The sequence below is a fragment of the Trachypithecus francoisi genome, unplaced genomic scaffold (genome assembly GCF_009764315.1).
Source record: "Trachypithecus francoisi isolate TF-2019V2 unplaced genomic scaffold, Tfra_2.0 Lachesis_group0, whole genome shotgun sequence".
Taxonomy (NCBI): Eukaryota; Metazoa; Chordata; class Mammalia; order Primates; family Cercopithecidae; genus Trachypithecus; species Trachypithecus francoisi.
Genome location: NW_022681453.1, coordinates 6,096,901 through 6,119,360, shown reverse-complemented (window position 1 = coordinate 6,119,360; position 22,460 = coordinate 6,096,901). Strand labels below are relative to the sequence as shown.

Genomic DNA, 22,460 nt, shown 5'->3' with positions numbered 1-22,460 from the left:
GCAGTTAACAGCACAAACTGATGACAGCCGAGATGGGCAAAAGGCAGGGTGCTAAGACAGCAGAGAAGGAGCACTCAATTCAGCCTTGGGGAATGTCAAGAAAGACTTCCTGGAGGAGGTAATGTCTTAGTTGGGACCTCATGGATGAATAAAAGATGGCTGGGTGCTGGCAAGGCAGGTAGTAGACCGAAAGAAGGAGGAGTAGGTGTGCAGAGACCGAGGTGAGGGAGTACCTGATGGCACTGGGGAGTTGTAAATAGCTCAGGATGGCTGGAATGTGGTATGTGTGAGGAAACTGGAGTGGGAGGTGAGGGGAGAGATGGGGCAGGTAAACAGGGACATGATTATGAAAGGCCCGGCATACCAGGCTGAGAAGTTTGGAATTGATCTTTAGGGTAATCGAGGGCCACTGAGGACAGGAATCACTTGTCAAATTTACACTTGAGAAAAAACCTAAGGAATGTTGAACAAGTTGCTTTTTGACTATATCTGTCTTAAAAATTAAAGTTTCAGTTAATTAGATTCAGAGGCAAAAAAATAAATGAATGTACGATTAAAACCTAAAGGTATTCTGGATCCTAAAATAATTCTCTTCTTGATTTACTTTGTGACTGAATATAAATATCCTTACATATAAAGTAGTCCTATTAGCATTTAGTTACCAAATTAAGGAATAATATTTAGAAAATACAAATTGTTTTCTTTTTTTTTTTCTACCACATAACATTTTGGTCAACAAATTGTTTTCTTAAAAATGAATGGTACATATTCACTGCCCCTGGCCATCAACCCCACCTCTCAGACTAACTGTAGAAAAAAAAAACTGTGTGGTGCAGTGTGTTTGGGAGAAATAGTCCTGGACTCCTACTCTTGTATTATTTGATGAGAGACAACGTTCTGTGTTGCTTAACCCATTGTTATATTTAGATCTTTGTTTTGTAACTGAGCTTGTATCCTGATTAATACAATGCAACGCCAGTACCACTTTCATTCTTTAACTTTCCCTATGACTTAAAGAGAAAATTATATTCTTAGAATGAAATGTAGAATTCTGCCTTTATACATTCAAATCCTACAATAAGGACAAAAGAAAGGACATGAGATAAAAATTGTCATTGATACATACACCTCCTGAGCAATAGAAATGGGGCAGTTGGGTCAATGAGATATTTGCATGGGGGAAAAACATATCTCCACCCCTATATCTGCCGTAACTAAAATCAATTTCAGATAGATCGCAGATCTAAAGGTGAAAAATAAAACAAGACAGAGAAGACAACCCAGGAGAACATCTTGTTGGTCTCACAGTAGACAAATACTTCCTCAAACTAACTCAAAAATTAACAATAAAAAAGTCATAAAGTGGATAAAATCAAGAACTTCTAGTCATTAACAGATACAATGTAAAAAGTAAAAAGATAATCCAAAGAATGAAAGAAGATATCTATAATATGTTCTGGGTACTAGTAAACCTTTGGATAAATGTGTGTGTGTGTGTATATATATATGTAATATTATATATAATATGTTATAAATATAAAAGTATTATTTTTATATATATAAAATATATATATATACACACACTCTTCCAATCCACAAGAAAAAGAAGACAGGCAATCAAATAGAAAAATAAGCAGGACTTAAACAGATACTTTACAAAATAAAGCCCCAAAACATGAAAATATGCTCAATTTCATTAATTTTTAATTTTGGTCTGGGTTCTGATTACAGGATTGTATTTGGAGAGAATTCATCAAGATATGATATGACCTATTTTCATATCACAAAAGCACAGTTATGCAATTTCAGATTTTAGCTATTCTTTTAAATAGATTCAAAAGTTAGTATGAATACAGGATTGCATATTGGACACATGCATTATATAAACAACCCTTGTCTTAGGATTCTACGAAGGACAATGACACACAGTGGTGGAGTCAATGCAGCCAAGAGTATAATAATGGTGGTGACAGTGTCAGGAAGATGACTTGTCTATTCACACTGAGTATGGGAATCAGGTAAAATAAATATTATGGGATTCGTGAGGCACTCAAATGTATGTTCCTTAAAGAGCTAATGAGTTTTGGGAGTGATAACATTCATATCTCGATATCCAGTCCATAAATCTTTCCTGAAGTCACAGAAAATATCATTCTATGATTTTTCTCCGATCTCCATATCATCAGCCTTTTACACTCCTGCCCAATATACATTTATCTTTCTTCTGGAGACTCTACCCTAATTCCGCTCTGTGAAACTGTCCAGGTGCTTCTAATGAAGGTATCTCTACCTTTGGTCTTAAAGATGATCAAGTGACTCAGACACTGACCAATGAGAGAATCACATTTCCCTGGTTCGAGGATGGACAAGTTACCAAATTATAATTAAGGAGCCATGAAATGGCTCTGTGAAAGAGATTCTCTCTCCCGCTGTATTTAAAGTATTGAGAAGGGAGGATCAAAAGTAGTTGCCATCATCTTGTGACCTCAGTAGGAGACAAACTGTATGAGACTCAAGAAAACATGGTTCTATCTGAGAGACCAGATCCTGGTAATAAGGCATTTGAGCCCAATGCCTTAGGCTGTGCCTGAGGCCAGTTATATTCCTAAAGTTTTCTAAATGAGCCAATTAAATCTCTTGCACTTAAGCGTTCCTGCCTCCCCAGTCACTAGAAACAAAAATGGAACTGATAAATCTTTAATCCATTCCTGCAGTTCCATCTATTTTCCAGACTCAGGGGTCAATCTGACCACTGGGCAGAGAAAACAGGTATTCCATAACCTAACCTGATACCCTACTATTAAGTCAGTTGTGTTGAAAACTCTGATGCTATTCTTTGGCGATAAATCATGTGTCTATATAGCAGTTCCTCTCAGTAGGCCTCTGTCCTACCCATCCTAGAGTTCTTAACATCACGGAAGTTATCAGAACCATAGCCCATAGCCAGTATCCTCTGATGACTTTCCTGAATGCCTCTGTCTAGATTGTCTTCCCTCCCAGTGAATTTAATTGGGCCTGATTTGACTGGGTCATTACTGATACGATGAGCTTTGAGACCTCTCTGAGAGGCTGGCTGCTCCCTTCCCCAGGGGTTAGTCCTCAGCTTTAGAAGTCAGGGCATGTGCTTGGTTGGAACACAAAAAATTGTTTGGATCCACTAAGGCTAACTCACGCCAAAGGATTTCCAAAAGGCTAGTACATAACCAGGCATGCCAGTGTACTCAACCCCAGTGAGAGGCTTTCATAGGTCAGACCTAGGGTATCCCTTTCACATTTGCAGGATTCCTAGGAGACAGATTAGAAACTAGAATGTTCACTCATGGGCACAAAATGAGATCAGAGCAGAGAGAGATCCTGAGGGGTATTTCATGTAGACCATGGTGAAACCTGATTAAAAGAAGACTCCTGCCCCATAACTGAATCTCTTTCTCTGGTCATTGGAAGTTTCCTTTCATCAGATTCAGTATTTTTCCTAGTGGTGCTGGACAAACATGCCAAAATAATGACACAACATTGAGCATCCTCTTTTTGTTAACATACTGATCAAACATCTGGTGTTTAGAAAAGCTAATTGATTTGGTCATTTTTTCTCAATTATATTCTGTCCCTGCTCCCTTGACTTACATCCAAAAAAGTTACTTATTAGAGCATTGGGTATTCCTCAAACATCTCAGTCTCACCTATGCAATTTCTTGGGTTGCTCCTATAGGCAGCCAATCTCTTCCTTGCATGTAGGTTTTTGCTAGTTCAACTTTTAGATGACACATCCTTGTCCCTATCATCCTTGTCCCAGCTTTGAGGGTTGAACACAATGACACAATTATTCTCAAAACTTTCCAACCAAGAACTCCACAACCTATCTACTCTGGGTCTTTCACCAAGAAACACTTGTAGATAGAGAGACACACATCTTCCATCAAAGGAATGCGTCTTCAAGCACGTGTACTTGTAACTTGCTGAGACACCAAAATTGTCAATTTTTTTTTTTTTGAGTGCATTAACTGGGAAGTGTTCCTTACTTTCTATGAACACAGACAGAAACAGTGAAAGATCAATGGATATCAGTATTCCCAGTAACTGATGTTATATAAACCTTGGGATGAGTTAGCACTCACCAGTAATAATGAAAAACAGGCGATCTCAACCAATTTGATCATATTCTTTTTTACAATTCTAGATGTTCTAGAGAAAATTAGTGGCCAGCCATTCAAGTCTCTGAAGTGGTTCCAAGTAAAGTATATAAAATCCCCCCCAAAATATGTCTTTATTTTTTTTAATTAACACACTCAATTTTTTTTCATAGCACGGCACCTGGAAATCTTTCATATGACAAAAAAGTGAAACAAGCAAAGAGCAAATATATAGTTCATACAAACACCAAGAAACTGCTACAAAAGGCTCTGAATCACTAGACAGTGTCTAGACAGTTTCTGGTGTATCAAAAAGCCCTGGGCAAAGGGCTGGGGGGCCAAGATGAGCCTGGACAAACAAGGGTCCCATGGACCTAACAGGTACCAAACAAGATCCAGTGGCTGAGCTTCACTTTCAAGGGCAGCAAAAGGAGTTGGTAATGCAGGAGATCACAAGCCCATGAAATTATTTCATCTCTAGAATTATTTGGGTCACAGAAATGCTAATGGCATGCATGCAGAGAAAGCCCTATGATTACAGTTTTACAAACAAATGACTTTAACAGCAGCTGATAATGCCAGAGCCTATGACAGACCTTGCTTCTCAGTGCAGATGTGAGCATGTTGGATGAATATCATCTTACAGTTTGGTGCTGAGGGAACAAATTCAGTGAAGTACAGCATAGAAATAGACTTTCTTGTGGAGACAATTATATCTAGCTGTAGAGGTTAAACAAGAGAGCTTTGTTCTGTGGATGCCAAGAATTATATTTCTAAACTAGATTAGCACCAATTTGAACTTTGGTGGAAATTGTCCCTTTGAAAATGCACTTTGGGAATGTTTCCCCGTGTTTTAAAATTGAGAAGAATAAAGCTAAGTAGGAAAGATATCTATCTGAGGCAATAGCAGCTAAAAAGCTCTTTGGCTCTTAGGCCTTGAATTCAAGTAAGAACCATAACAATCGATTAAGCTCAAGAAATATTAAACCTCATTTATTAAAATAGGGTTCCTTGATTATTCATCAAGCATTATCAATCAAAGCTAAACCAATTTTGGATTTACATATAAAATGGTTCTTTCTTCCCAGCATAGCTATATGTAAAATCTAATTGGCACACAAGCCTAAGTTTTCCCAGCGTATTTTCTGGCAGGTAACAGGGAGCAGATCTCAGGAACCTGGGAGTGTACATCCCAGTCTCCTCCCATTTCATGCCACTATCTGGGCATTAGGTACTGAAGCCTACTCTGGAGAGAAATGTAGCTGATATGAAAGCCAGAGGGTAGCCATGTCTCCTGAGCTCCTTCACTCAACCATTCAGCAAATATTATTTGAGCACCTACTATATGCCAGGCACTATTCTATGTGCTGGGATTACTTTAGTGAATAATGGAGCTTATAATTTGGGGAAAGGAGAGACAGGATATTTTAAAAGTGGCTATAACACATAATTAAATCAATAGCTTGTTAGAAAGCATCGAGTGTTATTTTAGTCACCCAAATAATGATAGTGTTAGTCTCCTAGATAGTGATAATGATGATGATACCAACTCCCTATATTCTAAATATTTTGTCTATTATTTAAAGTCTATTAATTTACTTTTCACAGCAAACTCATGAGGCAGCTTCTCTTAATATCTGCATTTTACATATGAGGCAATTAAGGCCCAGAAAGATTAATTTTCCCAAGACCACACTACAGGTACAGAGCGGAGCTGGGATTGCCTCCTGAATAAACTGCTAGATTGGCATAACCAGTCCCATCTGTAAGAGTTGTGAAGGAAATGCTCTCCACTGTCTGAGGCACTTCACATGCAACACCAGCAAGGGCAGAGTTTAAACCTTCATATTGCATTGACTGGGGAAGAAGAACTGAGAAGACTGTGCGGCATCAAGGAGAAGGAACAGCAGGTCTTTCTATAAAGAGGGAAAAGTAGACACTTTCTGATTTTCCAGCAGCAGATCTGGAGATTATTTCTATTATCCCTCTTACCCTGCTTTGGTTATTTCCCTCTTCATGTAGTCATCAACAGTGGTAGCAGAGATGCAGGGAAGATGAAATGTGGAGCTGATTAAATACATGGCAATGGCTCTGCTAAGTGATTTGGCTGGGGAAGAGGCTGTGACTGCAGTAGAGTGAGGATAAAGCCAGGCATTGGCTGCCAGGCTTCATGATGGTTGACCTGTCAATTCTCTAGAATTTCATTCTAGAACAGCAGCTATGTCAATCATTATAATGTCCTTGAGGTACATTTTAATTTTAATCAAGTTTGTCAAGTTTGTTTTTATCCTAGAAGGTAATACACATTGTATGGGTATATTGTTTTTCAGGATTTTTCTAGGAGCAAAAAAAAGTGGGGGTGGGGATGGCCAATTCCATGTAGATATCTGGTCAGAGGGTTACAGGAAACTGTTAACTCTAGGTAAGCTGTGCTTTGAATTAGGTACTTCCACATAGTGGCTAGAGCACAGATAGAGATTGCTTTTGTAATAAAAGATCCTCTTCACGTGTACCTACCACCGCCAATGAGAAGTACTAAACTCCAATAGTTTGATGTCTTGAATGGAACCAGCTGGATGCTCATTTTCATTGCCGTGCAAGCCTGGATTAATTTGCTAGCTACAAACCACTATTTCTATTGAGTACTTACTATGTAGCAATTGTACTATGTAAACACTGTATATGCAATATCATTTTTAACCTTCATAACCGTCCGGAGCAGGAGGTATTGTTATCCCAACTTTAGAGATGGCAGAACAGAAATTGAGAGAGAGAAAATACTTTGCTAATCTCTCCTCTTAATAAGACCAAGATCCAAATGACATGGAAGCCTCAAGCTCTAAAGCTCTTTGCTATTCTATTCTTAGAGTCTCCTGAGAGAGTCAGAATTTCTGACTGGGAGATGACATGGAAGGTGATCTGATTCAATTCTCTATTTTATACATATGTTGAGAGACTTGTCTAAGGACACAAGATGTGTAGAAACATATGGCCCAAAGCCAAAAAACAAATTCACAAGGGTACACCCCATATATGTAGTGATTTTGTATTGAGGAAAGAGTAGAAGGTGAGTTCTGGAATTTTAAAAGTTATTTTAAGGTAAATGTGGCAAGTTCACAAATTTGGGGACCAAGAAAAGAAGTATAATTACCAACTAAAAGAGGAAAAAGAATGGTCACCTGAAGTAGGTTTGAGGGTAGACTGACAAGGAAATCTGGGGGACAAAAAGACAAGTGTGTGTGTGTGTGTGTACACATTTAGCTTAAAATGACAGTGAAGTGGCCAGAAAAAAGAAATCAAATGAAATGGCCAAGGGTTCGGGAAGAAGAAATGACTGGGCCTCTGCCTGATCAGATAGTAAGACCAAGACCCTGGGTTGCTTATCTGGGGAGATGGGATGGATGAAGAGGGAATCACTCATTTTTGTTGTTTGTTTTCCTTCCATTTTGTGTAAAGCTAAAAATGCTGAGTGTCTAACTTTTGAAAGTTGGTCTATTGTTTCATTTTACTGAAAAAAAATAGAAGAAAATGAGTCATTTGGATTTCTACACATTCCCCACAGGAACCTAAATTACGAGTAATACCAAAATCATCCTTTCAATGTTTACTGCAAGCCAAAAACTTCCCTTTAAAATCTGATGAGAGCTAAACATAAATGCTATGACCACAGCTTTGCCTTTGGTTCCTGGGGCTGCCTTTCTGGGACCCCTAGGGGTGGGCAGGACAAGATGCTGAACTTTGCTGAAAGCAAGTTTGCCTTTAGGCCTTCATGCTTTCCATTTTAGTGGCTTCTGCCTCCTTCTGAGGGCCTACCATGAACACCCCACCCTTACACTGGCCCTACATACCAGACTTACCCACTTCTCTGCCTGACTTGTCCCTCTTAACCAAGGAGCCTACTAGTCTTCAGTCCTTTTCTCTTTCGCTTCCCAAAATATCAGCTCTTGACCTCAGAACCCTGCTCTCAACAATCTTACAAACTCATTTATACTAAGTCTTGTTCATCAGTGAGTTGAGCATTTCAATTTCTCAAAAGCTTTTAATTCCCTACACCATATCCCATCCCCTTTAAGTAGGAGACATAACACTTTACGCAGAATAAAACATCCCATCTAACATAAATGTTAGAATTATGGGCATTTTGGAAGGGTAGCATGCTTACAATTCTCTGATCTTGGTCTTATTTCACAAATCTGTACTTTTGCACAAGCTGTTTTCCTATGTAGACTGTCTTCTCACTCTAATTAGCCCATTTAATGAAATTCCTGCTAACTGCTCATAAGCCTTCCTAACACGATCTCCACCCAGAAGACTTTCTCTGATTATTCTAAAACTGCGTTAACACAGGAACCACTCACCATGGGATGCTCTTGAGCATCTGAAGTGTGACTAGTCCATTTAGTGAGGCACTAAAATGCACATCAGATATGTAAGAATTGTGTAAAAAAATGATGAATCACAAGGTCAGGAGTTCAAGGCCAGCCTGGCCAATATGGTGAAACCCCTTCTCTACTAAAAATATACAAAAATTAGCCAGGCATGGTAGCAGGCACCTGTAGTCCCAGCTACTGGGGAGGCTGAGGCAGGAGAATCACTTGAACCCGGGAGGCGGAGGTTGCAGTGAGCTGAGATCATCACGCCACTGCACTCCAGCCTGGGCGACACAGTGAGACTCCATCTCAAAATAATAATAATAATAATAAAATAAATAAATAAATAAATAAATAAATAAATTTTAAAAATTGTTATATTGATCGCATGTTGAAATGACACTATTTTGGATACAATGGATTGAGGAAATATATTATCAAAATCAATTTCATCTTTATTTTTACTTAAGTGGCTACTATAATTTTTTTCTTTTTAATTTTTTAATTGAGACAAAATATACATATATAATTTACCATCTTTAAAATTTTTACGTGTACAGTTCAGTGGTAATAAATATATTTGCATTCTTTTTCTCCCTCTTCACCACTGTTCCCCCACTTACCCTGGGACAAAAACATTAAAATTACATCTTTAGCTTCTGTTTGGCTTGTATTAGATTTCTATTGGATACTGCTGCCCTAAAGACCAATGGTTTTGAACCTGCAGGGGGAAAGGGATAGGGTGGTTAAATTGTCTGGATGTCTGTTAAGGTGCATACTGGAGTGAAATAAACTATGTTTCTGATATATATCAATAATATACCGAGATAATCAATGAAGAGCAAACGCATTTGGGTCTTTGGTGTTCTATCAAGGACTATGCATCTTTTGTTAATCTTGCTGCAATCCTCATTTTCTCCCCACCTACCCTTAACCCTGGGGATGAAGGAGACACAGTGTGGGTCTTTCGTTCAGTTGATCAATTCCTAGACTGAGCAGATGAGGTATAATATGATCCAGTTAATCATTAACAACTGTGGGAAAAAAAGGAAGAAGAATAAAGGACGCTCATATCAGCTGCCACATGCACTGCTAAGCATTTTAACATAACCAGAATTTCCTGACCTGTGCTCAGTAGAACACAGGTTCTGAGGGATTTTCATAGTGTTGTGTTGGGAGTGGGGAGGAGAAAGAAGATTCCATGGTGAAATCAGACTGGAAAATGCTGGCCTAAACAAGGTTAACCAGCTTTCTTTATTTTAGTACTTTACAGAAACTTTAATGTGCCATGAAACATTGTGATCACTCAAAAGGGAAAAAACGAATTGTTTCCCAGCTTATTTGATCATAAAATTCTTTCTTGAGAAACACCTATCATCATGTCTGGTTGGTAAATTTGTCATAGACAATGTCATTTAACGTGCACTTCACATGGAGGACCCTGTGGCTTAAGAATTTAAGTGACTTGCCCAACATTGCAGTGTTATACAACTCATTAGTGGCTGAGCCAAAATTCCAAATTCACATTTACACCATAGGAAAGAATTAACCGTGGTCAGAACAGGCAAATACCAACAAGAAAAATTCTCAATACACATAGAAATATGTCTGAAATGACTTAGTCACTTTCCCTGCTACATCCCGAGCTCACTGCCCCTCAGTTCATTTTCTGCTTCTACTGTGTTCTCCCTGGATGAAAGAGATCTCCTCTTCTAAATTTTTTAGTACTACTCCTGTGGGTCTTGGCACATATTGCTTTATTCTTAATTTTTTATATGTATACTCTCCAAACAGATTAGAGGCTTGCAGTGGTATCACTTGAATTCCCTATAATGTGTCTTGCATGTAGCAGGAGCTCTATAGAACTTTCTCAGTTTATTAATTACCAGCCCTCCCAGCTGAGCTATTGATGGCTTGTGGTGTCTTTTTACAGTATCTAAATGCTACAGAAACATTGGCTCTTGGTTCAGAGATATCACGGGTTCACCTAGGCTGCCAACTCAGTATCAAATAGCCTGATGTTGAACACTGACATACCTGCAAAATGCAACTCATGATATCAGATGCAATTTTTGCATGAGGAGTGTCTTCATCTTTCCCGAAGGGTCTCAGGTTATGTTCCAAGCAGGAGTCCCAGAGCCCCACAAGGGCCTTTGCATGCTTTTCAATGGATTCAGTCTCTCTGATGGCTGTTGTGATTCTTGTGATACAGATTTCAACTACTGCCTGGTCATTGTTATTGGTTTGGTAATCCTGTTTGGAAAGAAAATCTTCATATTAAATAATACTCTAGAAGGTTATCCTTCAAAGGACAAAATACTAACTCAGTCATTTAGACAATGGGTGCACCATGCTGTGTGCCAAGGGGTGAGGGTGTAGAGCCTAATACAGTAAAGGCTTTCTTCCTTGGAGATCCTAATCTTGTGGAAGAGGCAGATAGTCAAACATGCTAAAATGGAGCAGGTTCTACTATCACCCTTAGACAGGGATCCCTGAGAATCCACAGGCGCTTAACTATTCATTTGCAAGTGGGTTTAATCTTTAGACTATTTCGGTTTCTAAGTCCATTACAGGGCAGGGGTTACTTTTTACTCTGACATTTCAGCAACTTTTGTGAAATGTTTCAAATTACCCTTCAATTTCCCCTCATTAGTTTTATCCCTCTTTCTGGACATAATGGAACACATCATTTCATCTCTCCGTTTTCTTTTTTTTTTTTTTTTTTTTTTTTGAGACGGAGTCTCGCTCTGTTGCCAGGGCTGGAGTGCAGTGGCCGGATCTCAGCTCACTGCAAGCTCCGCCTCCCGGGTTTACGCCATTCTCCTGCCTCAGCCTCCGGAGTAGCTAGGACTACAGGCGCCCGCCACCTCGCCCGGCTAGTTTTTTGTATTTTTAGTAGAGACGGGGTTTCACCATGTTAGCCAGGATGGTCTCGATCTCCTGACCTCGAGATCCGCCCGTCTCGACCTCCCAAAGTGCTGGGATTACAGGCTTGAGCCACCGCGCCCGGCCCATCTCTCCGTTTTCAACTCAGATTTAACTACAAAACCCATTTTAGCTTTCCCCAACCAGGTTTTCCTCCATTCCCCTGTTTTAATTCTCCCTCAAATACCTGATCATCTTTACTGAGAAATAATGGGACCTCCAAAACATCTAAATGTTAAAACAGGCCCATTGCATTAATTTGGAAAATTGGTCTGACTGTGAACTTCACATGGTGGACTCACAAAACTGAAAACATAATAGAGCAGGAAAGTATTTAGAGCCTGACAACATCATGTGAGATTAGAGATGGGAAATGACGGGGTTTTTGGGCACTACACCAAACTCCAGTTTTAACAATTTTCTGTTGCTGTTGCCATAACTAATAGGGCAGTAAACATCTTGTGCATTAAGCTCTCTCTACATTGCAAATTATTTATATACTAGAGCCTCCAGACGTGAAAATTTCTGAGACAAAGGACAGGAACATTTTTAAGGCTCAAATTAGGTATGCTGAACTATGTTCCAGAAAGGTTTTACAAATTTGAACTCCCTCTAGCTGGGTAATAGCATGATCTTATTGTACATTTACAAGAACAGAGTATTTATAATATTTCTAATTTGTTAGTGAGAAACAGTATCTTATTGCTGTTTTGCTTAGGAACTTCTTTGCCCAAAAGTGAGGTTGAATGGTTCTGTGTTTATGGGCTGTTTGTATTTTCTCCTTTGGGAACTACCCACTGTATCTTATGTATATTTTTCTTTAGGTGACCTCATCTTTTTTTTTTTTTAACCTTCTTTGGTACAATATATTTTTCTATTAAGGATTATAAGTGAAACGACATTTGGCTGCAAATATATCTCTATGTTTCATTATTTTTTGTTTTTTTTTTTTTTGCTGCTATTCAACGACATCCTAAGATTTTAGGTAATTAAATTTGTCAATTTGGGGGGCCTCATTGTTTTTCCTTTTCTACATCGGAAACTTAAGTTGTTTACATTTTTTTTGAAAGGTAATACATAAACATAGTACAAAAATTCAAAAGATGCAAAGAAAGGGTTTAAAGTGAAAAGTTAATCTCCCTGTCAGTCCTGTTCCTCATCCATCCCAGTCCCCTTCCTCAGTGGCAGCCAGGCTCAGCAAATCCTTATGTTTACACAGAGGCATTCTAAGCACATTCAGATATCATCCACACATTCTCCTTTCTTTCTGTGTGATTCCTGTAACAGATTTTTGTTTAACTTCAAGTTTTCCTTATTCAAAAGTTGAATAAAAATCATCTCTACTTTTTTCCAGATTAAAAAGAACTTCACAAAACACTCAACATTTATTACTCTAGAAATTTATCTTTTAACCATTTCTTAGCTCTTAAATCTATCTGGTATTTATGGAAATAAATAGAAATGTACATTTTCTCCTAAATAGGTAACTTAATCTTCCTGCTACCATTTAATGAATAATTCATTTCCTAGTAATTGTTTTAAATATATCAGATTCTATTTCAGGGCTGTCTTTTCTGTCTGTCATTTCTCAATTATTTTACAATACTAATTTTGCAACTTTCCCTATGTAAGCTTCAGAAATTTTTTTAAACTTTTATTTTAAGTTCAAGGGTACATGTGCAAGTTTGTTATTTCGGTAAATTCACGTCATGGGAGTTTGTTTTACAAGTTATTTTGTCACCCAAGTATTATGCCTAGTACCCATTAGTTATTTTTTCTGATTCTCTCCTTCCTCCCGCCATCTATCCTCTGATAGGGCCCAGTGTGTGTTGCTCCCCTCTGTGGGTCCATGTGTTCTTATCATTTAGCTCCCACTTAAAGTGACAACACGCAGTATTTGTTTTTCTGTTCCTGCATTAATTTGCTAAGGATAATAGCCTCCGACTCCATGTTCCTACAAAGAACATGATCTTGTTCTTTTTTATGGTTGTGTAATATTCCATGCTGTATATATACCACATTTTCTTTATCCAGTGTACCATTGATGGGCATTTAGGTTGACTCCATGTCTTTGCTATTGAGCTTCACAAATTTTTAACTGTTTCCTAGTGTATTTTGTCTTTTTGTTGTTGTTGTTAACAAAATATTTTTTTTCTCATTAGAACTTTTAATTAGTTTTTGCTGATTAAATGAACCTATTGGGTTTTTTTTGTTTTGTTTCGTTTTTTAGATGGAGTCTCACTCTGTCACCCAGGCAGGAGTGCAGTGGCGCAATCTCGGCTCACTGCAACCTCCGCCTCCGGGATTCAAGCAATTCTCCTGCCTCAGCCTACCAAGTAGCTGGGACTACAGGAGTGTGCCACCGCACCCGGCTAATTTTTTGTATTTTCAGTAGAGGCGAGGTTTCACCACATTAGTCAGGATGGTCTCGATCCCATGACCTCGTGATCTGCCCACCTCAGCCTCCCAAAGTGCTGGGATTACAGGCATGAGCCACCATGTCCTGCTTTTTGTATTTATTTTGTAACTTGCTGTTTAGCTTAACTATACTTAATTATGATAAATTTTCAATTCATCATCTTGGGTTTTCTAAAAAGATTTTTGTGTTTTATGCAGCCTTTCTGAGATCTATATATTTTATATATCCCGTGGCTTATTATGTTGGCTAGAATCTTCTATGCTAGTTCACATAAAAGTAATTAGAACAAGAATGCTAGCTTAGTTCCTAGTTTTGGTTCTTGATTTTTGGCATAAAATTTTATAGTCAAAACAAAAAAAAAAACAGTAAACGCTTTAAATCATATAGAATGCATCACTTTCTATTTTCAAAGTTTATATATTTGATTTAATTTCCCTAGTAAGCATTATGCTGGCTTTTTGGGTGAAAGATTTTATAACATTGTAATTTACAATATTAAAGAGGTATCAATCTATTGCTATTTTATTGAGTTCATTTTTAAGTAAAGAATAAATTGTGAATTTCATTAAATGCCTTTTTAGCATCTATAGATATATCAAATATTTTTGTCCTTAGATCTATCAATATGATAAATTACAGAAACAAATTTCTCAATATTAGTTAACTTTGCATTCCTGGAACGTGTTGTACTGGATCTTGGGAAATAATTTTTTAATGTACTACTAAATCCTGTTTTTAATATTTTATTTAAAAATTTTTCACATCAATATTTGGTCAGGTTTCATATTAATTTTATGCTAATTCCATAAAAGGATTTTGGAAGATTTAAGCTCTCTATAATCTTACTTATTATTTGACCTTACAGTGGCCCAACAGAAGTGAATTAACATTTCCTGCAACTAACGTGTCTATCTGTTTTTACTGGTATCTCCTGGAGTTTTTCTTTTGTGAATGTTATTGCTATGTAATTTAACATAAAGATATTCTTAATCTTTATAACTCTTGTGAACTGAATCCATTAAAAAAACAAAGTGCCTTTATTTTACGGAATGCTTCTGGCATGAATTTTTTTTTCTTATCTGACTAAAGAACATGATCCCTGTTCCTTTTGGTTTACATTTTCCTCATATCAGTTGCCTATTTTATTCTTATTTTTAAAATTTCTTTTACAGCCTATATTGTATCAAATGAGTCGTTAACTCTCTTTATATAACTTTCTAGGAAACAATTTCGTAGCATTATTCAACGATTCTTAATAGTAAAAAATATGCCTAGTATATAGGGTATACAGAAGTCCTTGATCATCGTCTGGGTCCAAACGATTCTATCATAATCAACAATTTAGGCATAGTGGAGCTACATGTGAACCTCATAGGTCTTCACTTGAGAACAGAGGGCCCTGCCTTAGCAAATGAGTGGGCAAACTGTTTCTCACAATTTTAAGCAAAGAGGATTAGTTTTGACTGAGCATTGATTTTCTATGTCAAAGGATCATTTCCTGTGCTTTATCTGTGAATTTGGCATGGTATGTTAAAAAAAAAAAAAAGAAATAGCCTATATATTAGGTTTGAATATGTGATATGGTTTTGTGGTAAACATCAAAATGATTTGCTTTAATTTGAATTATTCACATGTGTTTTATAGTCAAGTAAATCATTGTTTAATTTTGCACCTTTTTATTTTAGATTTTCTAGTTTTTAATTTTTGTTTTTTTTTTTTTTCAGACAGGTTCTCTCTGCCACCATTCTCTCTGGAATGCAGTGGTGCCATGGCTCACTACAGCCTCACCTTCCTGGGCTCAAGGGTTCCTCCTATCCCAGCCTCCTGAGTAGCTGGGATTACAGGTGCATGCCACCATTCCCAGCTAATTTTAAAAAGTTTTTTTTTTTTTTTGTAGAGATAGAGTCTCGTTATTTTTCCCTGGCTAGTCTTGAACTCCTAGGCTCAGGTGATCCTCCCCACCTTGGCTTCCCAAAGTGCTAGGATTATAAGTGTGAGCCACCATGTCCAGCCTATTTTTACATTTTCTAAATCATTTTCTAAGTCATTAAATATATGTCTCTTCTTTGCTGGATTTTGCCTGGTGATCTAATCTAAAAGTCTTTTTAAAAAATAGGTGAGTTTTACCCATTTATATAAAGTGATATGATGGATACATTTGGCCTTAAATATGTCATATTAGCTCATATCATGCTTGAGTTTTTTCTTAACTTTTGAAGTTCAAGTATTTTACTAGGAAGTGGTACATTTTGGATCACACATGAACAACGCCAGAGTGCACAAATAAGCTGTGTGAGCAGGTGACCCGGACCCCTGTGTCATCAACCACTGTAGAAATAACATCTTACACTCAGGTGACAATTATGGCCACATGAGGGGTTCCCTCATGGCCAGCTGACAGAGGAGGAAAATGTCTCAACTTGGTTTACTGATGGGTTGGCTGGGAACGTGGGTGCAATTCAAAATTTGACTTCTCTTATGTATACACCTACTCAGGGGTGACCCTGAAAGACAAAAGTGAGGGAACATTCTCCCAGCAGTCAGAGTTTCAGCCATGCACCTGATCATCAATTTTGTGCGGCAAGAGAAATGACTTGGCTGAATGGCCAAGGGCCTGAAACAAGAAAGATTGAGAAACTGGAAATAAGGAGCTCTAGGTAAGAAGCACGAATCCACACATGGGATTGGACATAAAGTATAACCATCTTTTATGCTCATGGGAATATTCACTACACAAGAGGCACTAAAACACAAAGCAGAGGGAATGACTCAGCCAAATGACACCAACCAAGCCTCTGTCATCAGTCACTCCAGTGTGATCCAGTCAGCACATAAATGGAGTAGCTATGGTGAGGGATAGAGGCCAGGCATCACCCAGCACTGCCTTGATGTAAATCTGCCAGCAACAGAGGCCCCTGCTGAGTCCTCAGAATGGCACCATCCCTCAAGGAAACAAATCAATCACTTGGTGGCAAGTTATTTACATTAGACCTTTTCCACCCTGGAAGGGACATCAATCATATTGAGTGAAATTTACATGTAATCCAAGGTTGGGTTTGTTTTTTTCTACCCACAGGGCTTAAGCCTGATTCACTATTTGAGAGATCATAGAGTATTTGGTCTGCTGACATAGGATTCTATATAACACTGCATCAAACTCAATAACCATTTTATAGCAAAGGATGTACAGCAGTAGGCACATGATCGTGGGACTCACTGGTTCTATCACATACCATAACCTCTTCTGCCCCTACCCCAATACTGCTAGACTGATAAATCAATGGAGGAGGCTTGCAAAGAAGCAACTCAACCTTATATCCTGTTGAGGATGAAACACCATCCTCCAGGGGCAGTACACACACTAAAACAGTGACCACTGCATGGTACTGTATTCCCTGCAGGTAGCATGAGCCCAACAGCCCAGTCACCTCAGGTTCTTTGTGTCAAGGGACCAGCAGATTAAGAAAGGAGTTGCCAACCTGGCAGGAGTAATTTGCCATGATCATTAGAAGATAGCAAGAGAAGCTAATGCTGGGCCCGAAGAATGGAACCATCCCTCAGGGAAACCAGTTAATCACAGGCATGTTAGATCCTCTTACTAACTTTCTTATTATAAATTACCTCAGAACAAGAGATCAATCAGCTTATCAGAGAAGCTGTTTCCACATAGGATAAACTTATTATACAATGCATACCACTTAGAACAGTGCTGGGGTAGACTATAGTGGAAATGATGATACATTGCCCAAATCCCCCCTCCAGGACCTAGGTACTCATTCTCTCAGCTGTTGGTTTGGAGCCGAGCCTGCCTACAGAAATTTTCTGTGGTCAAAGGGAATGGCCTCATTCCACATTTTGCTCCTCCCAGTGGACAACCTGCATCCAATGACTAGTCCTCATGGAAATATGAAGGCCTGGTCCCTTGTCGTAGGATGACTCTGAAGGGTCATCCTAGTTCCAGAGGTCCCTGTGAGATTAGTTGAGGCTGTTTTATTTATTCACAGCTGCATTATAGTGCAAAGTTTTCCTCTGCCCAATCCTGCTTCATCCACTCCCTAACAGGTATCGTTTCTCAGAGCACTCCCCTATAAATGTTCTGAATGGTAATCACCATTTCAGAGTCTGTTTTCCTGGGAACAGAGTTTATATAGATGACACTGAGAAGCATAGCAAACAACGTCCAAATAATAGTTTATTAATAAATGGCAATGAGATTTTTGTCTGAATGAAACAAGCCTCAATAAAAGTGGAAGGTGCAACTCAATGAAAAACACATGACAGGCATCTGTGTCTTGGTCATGAACACTAAGATTCAGTTTCCATGCTAAGAGAGTAATGAATTATCAGAGAATTTTGAAAGGGGCCTTTCGAGTGAGGCCATTGTGTATAGGATCGTGTCAGTGACGTTGTTGAACATAAGGCAAATATGCTATAATTTCTAACTAGAAAAGTTAAGCAGTTGTCCATAAAGATAAATTACTTCACATTGCTCATAATTTCAGCAAATATAGTAATATATCAGGCATAGATACATCATTTATGAACTTTGATATAACTGTGAGCCTCTTAAAGCTACGAATTTCTTATTACACAGCACTTTACTACAAAGAGATTTTTCAACTTCAAAAATTTTATATATTCAAATTCTGTATATGGCATGAAGAAAAAATTCTCCAAAATGAGATTTCCGCCAAAAAAGGGGAAAACCTGAATAAACAGTTAACCGCTTCCTTTAACAAATATTCAAAAAGACAAAAAAAAAAATTTTAACCTGTTTTAGTGGTATAATCGAGTCATTTAAAGCTTTTTGGCAAAGAATCAGCTGTGCAATTAGGGTTTTTCTGACTTGCATTCCAGAAAATACCCTGTTCTTTTGAAATATATGTGTGTATGTGTTTATGTTTGGGCTGGACATTGGGTCAGTACCTGTGCATATTAAAATGAGCAACTTCTAAGGGCCAGATCTACTTAATGTCAAACCCATCAAGTCAGATTTAGAGAGTCATTTTTACAGTGACCTAGTCATTGTCAATTTTAAAGTAATTTATCCTAAAGTGGTGGGGTGTCAAATTGGAGAAGTAGGACAATGAAAAAGCTACAAATTGTGCTGCTCCAGCCTTGTTTATCAGGATGGTTCACTCTCACTCAACCACAGACACTACACCTCCACTTCATCATTCATTAACCTTTTAAGTCACTCTTACCTATGCTAAAAGCAGTCAATAAAGCATTTGGTGGTGGGAAGAATGAATTTGGCATAGGAGTGGAAACTTTAAAGAGAACAATGGAGATGTCCTAAGGCAGAGGATATGATCATTTCTCCCTTCCTTCCTTTAGAGGCAGCATGGCATAGTGGTTAAGAACATGGACTGCCTCAGAATGCCCATGCTAAGGACTCCACTCTGCTTTTACTAGCTCCACAATCTCAGGCAATCACTTACCTCTCTGTGCCTCTCTTTCCTAATTTTTAAAGTTAGAATATTGTTAATATCTGGCCCCTAGGATTGTTGCAAGTATTCAATGAGTTAATACATGGAAAGGATTTACAACAGTGCCTAGTGCACAGTAAGTGCAGATAAATGTTAGCTATTATTTTCATTTCCCTTAAGGATACCATAACCCTAAAAGCCAGCTTTGGGTTTATAACCTACAGTGAGTTACAAATTCTCTTTCTTTTCTTTTCTTTTCTTTCTTTCTTTCTTTCTTTCTTTCTTTCTTTCTTTCTTTCTTTCTTCTTTCTTCTTTCTTTCTTTATTTATTTCTTTCTTTCTTCTTTCTTTTCTTTTTTCTCTTTCTTTCTAATAGATATCTTTATTGCACTTCCAGTGTTCTTCATTTTTTTTGGATGGATAAAAGTGTCTGAATATATTATATTCCTTATCTCTGAAGAATTTCTTTCATTTTTTGTTGAGTAGGTCTGTTGTCAATGAATTCCTTGTTTTTATTTGTCTGGAAACGTAGTTATCTCTCACTTTCTTTTAAAAATTTTTTTATAATTTCAACTTTTATTTTAGATTCAGAGTATATATGAGCAGGTTTGTTACAAGGGTATATTTATGACACTGAGGTTTGGGGGCATAAATGATCCCATCACCCAGGTAGTGAGCATAGTATACAATAGGAAATTTTTCATTCCTTACCTCCTTCCCTCTTCTTTTTCAAGTCCCCAGTGTCTATTGTTCCCATCTTTATGTCTATGTGTACCAAATGCTTGGCTCCCACTTATAAGTGAAAAAAAAAGTGTGGTATTTAGTTTCTGTTTCTGCTTTAGTTCACTTATGATAAATGGCCTCTAGCTGCATCCATGTTGCTGCAAAGGACATGACTTTGTTCTTTTTTATGGCTGTGTAGTATTCCATGGTGCATATGTACCGTATTTTCTTTATCCAATCCACTGTTAATGACCACCTAGGTTGATTCCATGTCTTTGCTATTGTGAGTAGTGCTGCAATGAACATAAAAGGGCATATGTCTTTTTGGTAGAATAATTTATTTTCCTTTGAGTATATGCCCAGTAATGGAATTGCTGGGTCAAATGGTAGTTCTGAGTTCTTTGAGAAATCTTCACACTGGTTTCCACAGTGGCTGAACTAATTTACATTCCCACCAACTAGGTATAAACTTTCCCTTTTCTCTGCATCTGCAGCCTCACCAACATCTGCTATTTTTTGACTTTTTAACAAAAGCCATTCTAGCTAGTATGGGATAGTATTTCATTGTGATTTTGATTTGCATTTCTCTGATAATTGGTAAAGTTGAGCACTTTTTCATGTTTGTTGGCTGCTTGTATGTCTTCTTTTGAAAAGGGTCTGTTCATGTCCTTTGCCCACTTTTTAATGGGACTAATTGTTTTTTGCATGTCAAATTGTTTAAGTTCTTACTGATCCTGGATATCAGAACTTTGTCAGATGCATAGTTCACGAATATTTTCTCCCATTCTCTAGTTATCTGTTTACTTTGTTGATAGTTTCTTTTTCTGTGCAGAAAGAAGCTCATAGATTGGAAAAATCAGAATTGTTAAAATGGCCATACTGCCCAAAGCAGTCTATAGATTCAACACAATTCCTATCAAATTATCAACATCATTTTTCACAGAATTAGAGAAAACTATTCTAAAATTCACATGGAACCAAAAAAAAGGCCGAATAGCCAAATCAATCCTAAGCAAAAAGAACAAAGTTGGAGGCATCACATTACCTGACTTCAAACTATGTTATAAGGCTATAGTAACTAAAACAGCATGGTACTGCTACAGAAACAGAAGCTCTTTAGCTTAATTAGGTCCCACTTGTCATTTTTGTTTTTGTTGCAATTGCGGTTGAGGACTTAGTCATAAATTCTTTCCCAAGACCAATGTCCAGAATGGTGTTTCCTAGATTATCTTTGAGGATTCTTATAGTTTGAGATCTTACATTTAAATCTTTAATCCACCTTGAGTTAATCTTTGTATATGGTGATAGGTAGGAATTCAGTTTCATTCTTCTGCATATGGCTAGTCACTTATTGAATAGGGAGTCCTTTCCTCATTGCTCAGTTTTATTGACTCTGTCAAAGATCAGATAGTTGTAGGTGTGCGGCTTTATTTCTTGGTTCTCTATTCTGTTCCATTGGTCTATGTGTCTGTTTTTATACCAGTACCATACTGTCTTAGTTACTGTAGCCTTATAATATAGTTTAAGGTCTGGTAATGTGATGCCTCCAGCTTTATACTTTTTGCTTAGGATTGCTTTGGGTATTTGGACTCTTTTTTGGTTATATATGAATTTTAGAATAGTTTTTTCTAATATTGTGAAAAATGATGTTGGTAGGCTTTTTGTGTTTGTTTGTTTGTTTGTTTGTTTTAAGACAGAGTCTTGCTCTATCACCCAGGCTGGAGGGCAGTGATGTGATCTCAACTCACTGTAACCTCTGCCTCCCAGTTTCAAGTGATTCTTGTGCCTCAGTCTCCTGAGTAGCTGGAACCACAGGCGTGTGCCACCACACCCAGTTAATTTTTTGTATTTTTAGTAGAGACAGGGTTTCACCATGTTGGCCAGGCTGGCCTCAAACTGGCCTCAAGTGATCCACCTGCCTTGGCCCCCCAAAGTGCTGGAATTACAGGTGTGAGTCACTTGCGCCCAGCTGATGTTGATCGTTTGATAGGAATTGTGTTGAATCTATAGATTGCTTTGGGCAGTATGGCTATTTTCATGATACCGATTCTTTCAATTCATGAGCGTGGAATATTTTTCCATTTGTTTGTGTCACCTGTGATTTCTTTCAGTAAAGTTTTGTAGTTGTCCCTGCAGAAATCTTTTGGCTTCTTTGTTAGATGCATTCCTAGGTATTTTAGTTTCTTGCAGCTATTGTAAATGGGATTGTGTTCTTGTTTTGGCTCTCATCTTGAATGTTACTAGTGTGTAGAAATGCTAATGCTTGTTGTACATTGAGCTTTGTATCCTAAAACTTTACTGAAGTCGTTTATCAGTTCTAGGACCCTTTTAGTGGTGTCTGCAGTGTTTTATAGGTATAAATTATGATGTCAGGGAGGAGAGATAATTGAATTTCTTCACAAATATTTTCTTGTGTGGTTGATATTTTTATACATTTATTCCACAACTACTTAATAATGTACGG

General features: G+C 37.8%; 1 protein-coding gene across 3 annotated transcripts in view; it reads right to left on the bottom strand.

The window, feature by feature from the left end:
• VEPH1 (ventricular zone expressed PH domain containing 1) overlaps positions 1-22,460 on the bottom strand; it is a 246,767-nt gene that overhangs the window by 203,900 nt on the left and 20,407 nt on the right. For all 3 annotated transcript variants that reach the window (XM_033203227.1, XM_033203224.1, XM_033203218.1), the window contains exon 3: positions 10,538-10,753. In XM_033203227.1, the coding sequence (XP_033059118.1) occupies positions 10,538-10,753 (216 nt within the window). The remainder of the gene's footprint in view (positions 1-10,537; positions 10,754-22,460) is intronic.